At 34.7% G+C, this 10,671-nt stretch overlaps 2 protein-coding genes across 2 annotated transcripts; both read left to right on the top strand.

Annotated features, from left to right (window-relative positions):
- Positions 1-1,522: 1,522 nt before the first annotated feature.
- LOC124372255 lies at positions 1,523-2,245 on the top strand. Its single transcript, XM_046830631.1, has one exon. The coding sequence runs from the start codon at positions 1,523-1,525 to the stop codon at positions 2,243-2,245; it is 723 nt and encodes a 240-aa protein (XP_046686587.1).
- Positions 2,246-9,952: 7,707 nt separating this feature from the next.
- Positions 9,953-10,408, top strand: LOC124372254. Its single transcript, XM_046830630.1, has one exon. The coding sequence runs from the start codon at positions 9,953-9,955 to the stop codon at positions 10,406-10,408; it is 456 nt and encodes a 151-aa protein (XP_046686586.1).
- The last annotated feature ends 263 nt before the right edge of the window (positions 10,409-10,671 follow it).

Here is a 10,671-nt window from a genome sequence, read left to right as displayed (position 1 = left end):
CGCGGGGTTTTGTTGGATCTCATATTTGGCTCTGACCCCTCTGTTTTGGTTTCTGCTGCCCTTGATCATCTATTGCCTATTGAACCTGCTCACCCGGCTATTTGTTGTGAAATACCTTCTCCCCAAATGACTGTCGATGACCAACGTGTAGTCTACAATTTTATTAAATGTAATGTGGGTGAAATTGCTCGAAGATTGCATTATTTACTTGGAACTGTTCAATATGACCTGCCTGATGTTTCTGATTTCTTCAGTGATCTGTTGGACAAGATTCGGAGTATTGTGATCGAAAACACACCTACTAGGAAGGTTGGCAAATTAAGGTTTCCCATTTGGTTCACGGCCGAGTTGAAGAGGATGACAATTCTTAAGAAGACTGCTCACAAGCGATACAAGGTCACTAATCGACTTTCAGATTACGAGGAATTTAGGCATGTCCGCGCTCTCTGCAGGGACCTCAGCTCTGAATGTTATAGGGGTTATATTGCACATGTAAATGGTTCAATTCCCAGGAACATTAAGTCCTTTTGGAGCTTTGTCAATGGAACTTTGGGAAGTCATCGGACATCATCTGACTCATATACCCTTGGAGATCGTATGGCTTCAACTCCAATTACAGTTTGTGATCTTTTTGCCGACCATTTTTCTTCCGTATACTCTGCTTCAAATGTGACTGTGCCACCATATAGTTTTGATCTACATACAAATTTATCTTCTTGTGTGTTTGAAGTTGATGAAGTTAAACGAAAGCTTGATTTACTGGATCCCTACAAGGGTACTGGCCCTGATGATATACCTCCTCTAATTCTCAAGAGATGCAGTGATATTCTTGCTCCCCAGCTAACCGTTATCTTTAATAAGTTTCTACTCGAAGGTGCTTTTCCGGATAGACTCAAGTCCAGCTTTGTGGTTCCTATACACAAGTCCTCAAATATTGAGGATGTCCGAAACTACCGCCCAGTTGTCATACAGCCTGCACTTGGGAAGCTGTTTGAATCACTTGTACTGGATCGCATTGGATTTTCCTTTCGCCACATTCTTACATCTGCGCAGCATGGTTTTGCAGCCGGAAGATCAACTATTACTAACCTTGCATTGTATGAAAGCTTTATCATCGCAGCTTTTGGAGATGGAATGCAGGTTGACACCGGTTATATTGACTTCTCCAAGGCGTTCGACACTGTGAGTCATCCGCATCTTCTTGCCAAACTTAACGCTTATGGTATCACTGGCAATCTTCTACAATGGTTTCAATCATACCTGGCAGACCGTAAGTCTTTCTGTGAAGTTTTTGGGTGCCACTTCTCGGCCTTTTTATGCTACATCGGGGGTGCCTCAGGGATCTCATTTGGGCCCATTCTTGTTTACTGTATTTCTCAATGACTTGGTGGATGTTATCAACGTAAGATGCTTACTTTTCGCTGATGATATTAAGGTTTTTTGTCCTATTTCATCCATTGAGGATTGCCATCTGTTACAACGTAACTTTAAGAGAATCGAAGATTGGTGCCTACTCAACGGAATGAGACTGAATGCCGAGAAGTGTGCTATTGTAACATTTCACAGGAACTCCAAGCCTTTGATGTTTGATTACTGTCTAAGCAACACTACACTTTGCCGTAAGTCTTACATTAGAGACCTTGGAATTGGGTTGTCTTCGGACCTAAGCCCTGAATTACACATAGACATAATCACCAGGAAGGCTGCTAAGATGTTGGGGTTTATCATAAGGACTTCTAGAAGCGGTCTTAGTGTTGAAGCGATGAAGATAGCATACACAGCGCTAGTTAGATCTGTGTTGGAGTACGGCTGTGTTGTGTGGTGTCCCTACCAACTTGGACATATTCAGCGACTCCAGAGCATACAAGATCGCTTTGTTAGGATAATTGGTACCAAGCTAGGATACAACTACAGTGAAGTTCCCTTGGAGTTGGTAGCGGATCAATTGGGGCTGGCTCCATTATATGCGAGAAGGAGACTGCATGACCTGGTGTTTCTACAGAAGATCCTCACTGGAGATGTCGATTGCTCGGAGTTACTCCACCTCATCAATCTCAGAGTACCTGGTAGAACTCGGTCTCTGGACATCTTCTGTGTACAGCATTGCTCCACCAACTATGAATTTCACAGTGTCATCCCCAGATTACACCGGCTTGGTAACCTAATCTGCCATCACCACGACTTATTTTGCAATAGTGTGTCATCGCTGAAAAGGATATTTTTATTATTGGGCTACACTATGTAAGCATTATCTGATACTGGATAGTTAGAGCATTGTTATACCAGTTCGTTTTATAGCTCTTTTTTATTTTATTGTTGAATTGTACTAGTTACTGTATTTGTTGATTATTGCCCTACTATATTTCGTAAATAGTTATTGCACCTTGCCGATATTGCAGTTATTTTCAATGTGTTTTTCTATGTAGATATTATTGTTATTTATTACTTAATATATTTATTTTGTATATAAACTGTATATTTTAGATATTAATGGCATGTACTGGTTGCATGTTGTTGGTTGTTGTATTAATTTGTTTTATGGTATATGAATCTATACAGACTGCTCGTGTATGAACTAGTCATAATGAATCACATGTATTGCATGTCTGTCAGTTGTTTATTTATGCCTAGTAGCTTATTGTGTTTAGCATATTGTATTTGGCATATTGTATTGTTTGCATGTAGCCTACATAATTTTCTTGGCTTCTCTCCTGTTGCATGAGTATGATTCACTTAAGATGAAGTTTTGTTTTGTTTTGATTGTATATATTGCCATCTTGTGGAACATGATCTATTATTATATTACTTGTAAAAATGGTGACAACCGTGTATAAATAAATAAATAAATAAATGATCCATCAATTGTAACAGATGAAAAGTTATGATGTTTTATTTGGGAAATTAAATATTAAATAAAATATGTTTTCCTTGAAAACAGTAAATGCATGGAAGAGTTGCAGACTGGATAGAAACTTAACAAAATTAACGCCTGAAGTATGTGGGTTGCAAAAATGAGGCGTAATTCGGTTGTTACGTGGAGTAATGTTGTACGGCAACGCTAACTGTCCGCCATATAACCATAGTGTCCTGTCCTGTAGTTTACAATAAATAAACTAATTTTCATTTAGTCTTCTGTTAGCAGATAAGCGTTTGAGACAAACACAAGGCATCACTAACACTCTGTGACATCAAACATTCAAGCCTCCACTTCATTAGTCTAATGTACAGGACTCTTGTTCACAGTGTTTCGACATCATATCGGAATTTTGTGATTAGTCTATAGCGCTAGATTTACAAATCACGAATCAGTCTTCTATCATCAGATGAGCGACTGAGACAAAACACAAGACATCACTTGTCACTCTGTGGCACCAAAAAGATAAACCCCCACACCATTAAGTCTGCTACTGGATGTGTTTTTAACTCTCTTTGATATAGTTTTAAATTACGGTAATGATGACTGAAATGTTTGCGAAAACTTTAAAAAATTATAATTCGAATATATTATTACATGAATTACTAAATAAAATATGGATATTTTAATTGATAACTATGCAAGCTATATTTGAAAAAGTATACAAAAAACTCGTTTGGCAGCCAATTTTACTTATTCCTGCCGTACAGTTGGGCTTTGATCTATAAACAAATTAAAACAGCGAGTAACGTAAACACAAACTTTGTTACCGTTTCTTTATTACTTTGAAAATTAAAACCAATAGCATTTTTTATCAAACCAAATATTAGAAGTAAATTTTTAGGTTTTCGATTTTTAGATCAGTGTTAGAGAACATTTTACAACTCATATCGATTATGAGGTAATTAAATTTATTTTGTACTAATTCTCATATTGAGTTAATTAACGAAATGAAATAAAAAAGGAACTCTTGAAATATCGAGATAACGGGTTACAGAAAGGACAAATAGGTGTAAACTACTGCCATGGATAGCTGTCGGAGGGATTAGTGTGGCTTTAAGAGTTTGCTAGCCTAAATATGAGAGAATATCTTCCCCTATCTATTTTGACTGGAAGAGGCTCGAAGACAGCTAGTCTCCTCTCATTCCAAGGAGACATGGCTAAGATAGTACATCCAGCTACCCCTCCTCATGCAAACTCAACATTAAACATCCCCTAAAACTAGTCTTTCTCAAACTGTCACTCGGGAGCAAGCGCCAAGATCCCTTAAATAGTGGTACTTTTTAGTGTAAATAGAGGTCTCTTCTGCTTCATGACCTCAGGAGAATAAATAGCAAAAAGTAAACTTAGTGCTATCTGTTATATTTTATAATTTTAGTAAATTTTTGTTTAGTTAAATCGTTAGAATCATCACAATATATGGATTTACATTTACAGTTACTTCAGAATGTTCCCCATGTTGATTTTCATATCAAATTTATTAAAATAAAATGTGTTCCATTAGAATACAATCTCAAGGCAATCCTACTATCGGGTGCCTTTGTTATTTTAGTTTTATATCATTCACTTTAAATTATGCACGTTTCCTTAAGTAGTTTCTGAGTCAAAAAGTATACGAGAAACATGTTTGTTTAAATTTTTTTTATTAATTAGAGAATTTAAATAGATTTTGAAAGATATCGTTGTCCAAATATTAGTCATTAATACTCTTGATGTTTTTATTCTATTTAACTCAATTATTATATTTCTCGTGAAGGTGGTATTGTGTGCCAAAGACGTTTTTGGTGGAAACAAAAAACAATTATTTATTTAAAGTATGTTATTGAAGATGGAATGTTTGACTCAATAACAGAACTTCATATTTAGTCCATCTTTATATGCTACAAAAGGTATAACACAACGTTTCGAGGATTGAAATATATTCTCTTTGTCAGGTGGGGGAGGTATTAGTAAATACAAAAATAAAGAACAGAAAGAAGAAAGGAAGGGAAAGAAAAGTGTTCATACATACCAAAAAGCTGTTTGAACCCTTTCAAAAGACTCGCTAAAATTAGATACAGCAGTTTCTTAACCAGTGACCTACACGTGTCTTTATGACAACAATGGCTGTCAGCGTTTAGAGTCCTTTGTTTCACAGATCGTTTCTTTCGTGTAAATCAAATCAAGGAACTGTTTTACACTTGAAGCTTTCTTTGTCACTCTATCTCTATCTTCTGGCGTTTTCTGAACAAATGCTCCCTCTTTGATATTGTTGAAGACACTGGTATATAAACTGTACTGATGCTTAACGGATTTTTTACTTTCTTAATGAGAGAAATAACGTATTATAGAGGTTGCCTTTTTAAAACTTCTTCGATAGACCCTAATCTTTTTATAATTTTTTTTGCAATACATAAAAATGTGAAATCGAGTGCTTGCCATATGCTTGTCTAAAATTTATTAGATCGAGTGATTGGTTTTTCAAAGCATTAGAGGGAATAGAAAATTTTAATCCTTGAAAACAAGGAAATCAAGAAAGTTTCGAAAGTAATTGGTTTGTCTATTCCCTGGGGGATTTTATCATCATTTGTAATGTCTAGTAAAGATGAAACTTTGTTTAGTACTCTCAAACAATCTTTTTAGAAATTTCATTTATATATTGTCACATTTCAACAAAATTTTCATAGTCAAACATTATTATAATATAACTTATAATAGCCTGTATATTTTATTGTTTTAAATATCTCTCAAAATAAGTAGGCCTATTTCAGAAGATGAAACTTAGTCCTTTCGCATGGAGTTGAAATGTATGCAGACATTTAATAACTTTTTTGTTTTAATAATAAAATATAAATTATTTAAAAATCATTTACTGTACTCATAGGCCAAGAGCAGACAGCTTATTTGAATTGTTTAACATTCTGGATTTGTTTGAAATCGGTAGGGACAATTATCTAATTAACTAATCAAGTCGAAAGGGTTAGAAGTATGAAATGGTTTTCTATGATGATGGATGATATTTAGTTTAGACACAACTAAAACTATCCACCTGACAAGTAACTAAATTTTTAATTGGTTAACAAATATTTAAAATATTAAATCGGAAAAATATCGAATATAAATCTAAATATATTTTTCTGAATGAGGTATATCGATTATTATGTATCATGTCTCCAATGAATTTAAGTGTGACAGGCAAAGAACATATATGATATAAACTACATATTTTCGTTTGATATTTTTAACCTTTTTGATACTCTTTTATTGAAGTCTTCACTAATACTTAGTGCAGCTGATAATAAATCTATTTATAAGGAGGCATTCCTTATCAATTTTTATATACCAGGTCGTGTGTTTATACAATTGAAATTGGTTCTTATAGACTGCCAGTTTAGGTACAAATGTGTGTATTCTAAAATTGTATCGTTTTCATGCTCGTTAAGGATTAGACCAGCTTGTTTACATAATACATTTGTATATACCTTTAATTTAGACCATTTGAATCGAAAATAAAGAGAGTTCTCAGTTATACCAAGAGTAACGTACGTAGCGTAGTAAGTTCCATGCCTCTAGAGTTTCCCTATCAAGAAGTATCGTACGGACAAACAGACGATGGCACGATTTTAAGAAGGTTCACTCGTATCCGGTTTCTTAATATGAATATCTGACAAAAGACCATTTTTTCGTTTTAACTATGATTTGTTGAGGGATTCACTTGAGCTTGGAGGAACGTATGCTTTGGTGTGGTCATGCTTTGTGACCTTATTAAAGCCATATATGATGTAACGCACGATTCACCATTACATTAATTTAAGTTGCATTATTAGTGAAAAGGAATAGATTTATTTAACTTATAATCTTCACTTTTTGTTTTATAGCTGTTTAGCTAGATTGTGTCATGTTTTTTAATGTCATTATCTGTTTGTGTTTCATCCAACCATTTACACCTATATTTTACTAAACGTCTTTCAATGTCCAATAATGCATATTTTTAAGTACCCATACACGTATTCTTATATTATAAATTGTCTGTTTGCCTTGTTAATAAAAGTTTTTTGGTAATATACAAAGCTTCGGTGGCGAGAGATACCATTTCGATATCAAAATAACTACGAGAGGATTAAAGATGAAGTTCTAGTTCCAGACGGTGTGAATAAAATTTATCTACTCCGTGATGAGATGGAAGAAGAAACTAAGACTTTTTGCAAGTTAAGTAACAAGATGAAGAGTCATATTCTGTTTCGACAAGTACAAAGTCTTGTCTCTTTTATTGTAAAGAAGTTGGTACAAGTGGAGATCACAATAAGAGGAATTGTTACCCAGAGTTTGGCTACTACTGGTCACGGCGAATGGTTTTCCATCACATAGCAGCTGTATGATTATCACTACAGATTCAATTGGCATTAGAATCGATCAACAGAAAATAAAGGTTTTAAATCTCACTTCTGTGTAAAATTTCCAGGCTCCCATCTCATAGACTTCACCATAATTAATAAAATATGCTTTTATGACCCACAGAACTTATCTTCAGTAAATGGTTGTTGCTACGTTTGTCCTGGAGGATCTGCAGATGGCGTAGAGGAAGAGTGAAGCTTGAGCGCTAAAGCAAAAGGTGTGTTGCTACTGTCATGTGCTTTTTAACCCCTTATGGAGAATTTACCATGAATAGAATGTTCTAAAAATAGAAATATATTAATCCTACACAATATGAAAACCAATTGAGTTTTTGGTAAAGTGAGAAAATGGTAGTATATTTTGGGATCATTTCTTATATGATCTGAAAGCAGTGATGGAATAGGACCAGTGTTATTTTACCTAAGAAATTATTTTAAACGTTTTTTTTTAACTTACATGATCCAAAATGTATCCTGGTTGGAATAGTTTATATTTTACATAAAAACAAGCAAACCGATGTGACAGATACGTCACCAGTTGTCAGTCAGCGGTTGTGGCTGTTAGCAGAAACGTCAGAATTATTTCACGCCTGAATTAAAACTGTCACATTTAATAAATATTTAATGAGCATAAAGATGCGTATTTTTAGCAAACATTTGTTAATAAAATATCCTATTCAATACCAGCTTTTACAGACTTTAAAACAATATATACGGCTGATTTTCTTAGTAATTTTTAATCAATAAAATAAAAAGTGTCTTGAGGTTTATTAAAAAACTTTGTTACAGTAAGGCATTATCTTCAAAAATTTTCCTGTCTTTATGTTTACACGAAAATCACAACAGCAAAGAAAATAACTAATATCTTATGCATTGAGGGATCACCTAAATAGTTTTTTTACGATCTGTTACCTATTAGGTACGATCTGTACCTAATAGTAGAATAATAGCAACATAAATAAGAGTTTCACCATGTCACTAATAAAATTGATAGCTTAGTTGCCTTTCTACAGTATTGAGTGCAGTAGCTAGCGTAACTCAGAATTTTGCCTAATTATTGTTTTTGTCACTGTATCACCCAAAAGAGAAAGAAAGAATCACTTTGTTAATAATGTGTGGTTATGGCGATCATATTCGAATGTTTGAAGAGGAGCGAATTAACCCAATGACATTTTCCCAGATAGAAATATTTTTTTAATCAACTGCCTTATACACAATAAACAGTATTGAAGAAACAGGTAGAGTTTGGCCAAAATCTGGAAGACCACAGATACCTAAAAATGAGGACAAGACGTTTGTCTTACCGACATTTGTAGAAGACAATGGCTCTATTACGTCTGCCGCATAAGAACACAAAATTAGCCGCTTTTCCTCCAGTAGACTTAGTTTCTTCGCGAACAATGTGAAGACGACTTTGATCGTCGCTTTGAGTTAAAAGAAGTTATGATGGATGTCATAAATAGATATCCAAAACTTCCAACAAACATAGTATGTTAAATGGAACTGTCAACAGACACAACTACCTATATTAGAGTGACGAAAGTCTCAAAGATAACACTTTGTTCTCACCTAAAACCCATACAGATTTTGAAATCCTGTTTTCGTAATTAAGTAGGTTTTTAAGAACTATTTTATGCTGTATCTATCTACATCTTTCTACTATCCATCTACAAGTATTTGCCTACATTGACAGGTAATCAAGAAAATCCACACTAAAATGTAATAGACTATATGTTAGTAATAAATCAATATTTATAGTAAAAGTGCACTAGTACTAGAGCCCACTGTGACACATCTTTACACAAAATATAAATCACTTACATCGATTGAATTATTGTACCCATATTTAAAATATGACAACAAGTGACAGGTCAATTACGAAAAATTTTTATAAAAAGAAAATATCGAGCGTTTCTTAATAAGTTATAGAGAACTCTATAGTTGTTAGCAACTTTGACTGGTGAGTAGTGAAGTAACAGAGCTAAACATCATTTGCACAATTCTACATAATGCAGGTTCTTTCAAAAAAGCCATTTTAACCAGCCAAGTATTTGGGGGATTTTTTCTGACCTACACTTCTGTGCCAAACGGAGGGCAAGAATTGAGATTTTCCCCATCATGGTTCACTTGGAGTTTGATCTCTACAGCAGCTCAAGCGACACTACCGTATTATTGGGTGTATCTTTTTTATTTAAATAAACTAGCCATCTGGCCCTCTTATTGGACCACCAATACTACCACAGCTGTAATGATTCTGGAGTTTTCCTGTTTGTCAATGGCATCAGTCGTTGTCTTTGTCAGCAATATCAGAAAATACCAGTGCTTTCTCAACTTCCACAAAACTGTGGAGAGTATCGAGGACACTTGGAGTAATAGTAGGTGTCTACCACCGGAATACAAAACGAACATCATGTTCTTAGTAGCCTACGTTGTCACTCCAGTGCTTGTTACGTACAATGTAGCTACTTTTGGATTAAGGGCAGTAAACAAGGTGGAAAATCGAGTAATGATTTGCATAGTTTATGTGTCCTACTGAAATACTATATTTCGATTGACTTCTACATTCGTTAATTTCACCGAAGTCACTCAATATTTGTCTAAAAGTTTTAAATACATCAGCATCAGGATCGAGCGGGAACTAGCCCGACAGTGTTTCGGACGACTAATGGAAAGTCAGTATATGCCACATATTGAAATATCACAAGAAAGTTCTAACTCACAAAAGTGTGAGGTGAGATCTATGTCGAACATCTACTGGTTGCTGGTTGATGCTGTACACCAGGCGAATGCCTTCTATTGCGATCAGCTGATGGCCACTACCTCATATTTGTTCTTCAGTATCGTGTTTAACCTATATTATGCCGTCTTGAACTTTAAGTCAGGTGACTACATTGACTTTATATTACCATTCATCTGGGCTTTGGCTAACATTAGTTACTTGGTGGTGATGGTTCGATCTGCCGCTGCCGTCACTAAGTCAGCTGACAGGACTATGATAACTATCAGCAAGACGATCCATAAGGATAATGATCCTGCTGTGAGGGCACAGTTGGAGAGGTTCCTTCTACAAGTAACTAACGATAGACCGACATTTTGTGCACTGCATCTCTTCAAAATTTAAAACGATATTCTAACGAAGATGGCTGGAGCAGTGACCACCTATTTAGTAATTCTGCTTCAGTTCCAGAATCAGAACGAGGAAATTTAAACTCGAATGTCATCTGTGTTTATAGACAATATATTGCTGTGTTCATTTCAAAATGACTGTTAAAACTACTTGTTTTGAGTCTACACGAATCACTGTTGACATAAAATTATGATATTTGAAAATAAATTAAAAGTATTCTAGAATAAGAATGTTTAAAGGGCATCCAATTTAATTTC

Source organism: Homalodisca vitripennis, unplaced genomic scaffold, assembly GCF_021130785.1.
Source record: "Homalodisca vitripennis isolate AUS2020 unplaced genomic scaffold, UT_GWSS_2.1 ScUCBcl_2780;HRSCAF=7865, whole genome shotgun sequence".
In the NCBI taxonomy this organism is placed as follows: Eukaryota; Metazoa; Arthropoda; class Insecta; order Hemiptera; family Cicadellidae; genus Homalodisca; species Homalodisca vitripennis.
Note: the sequence above shows the minus strand (reverse complement) of the source record. Positions and strands in the feature narration are given on the sequence as shown.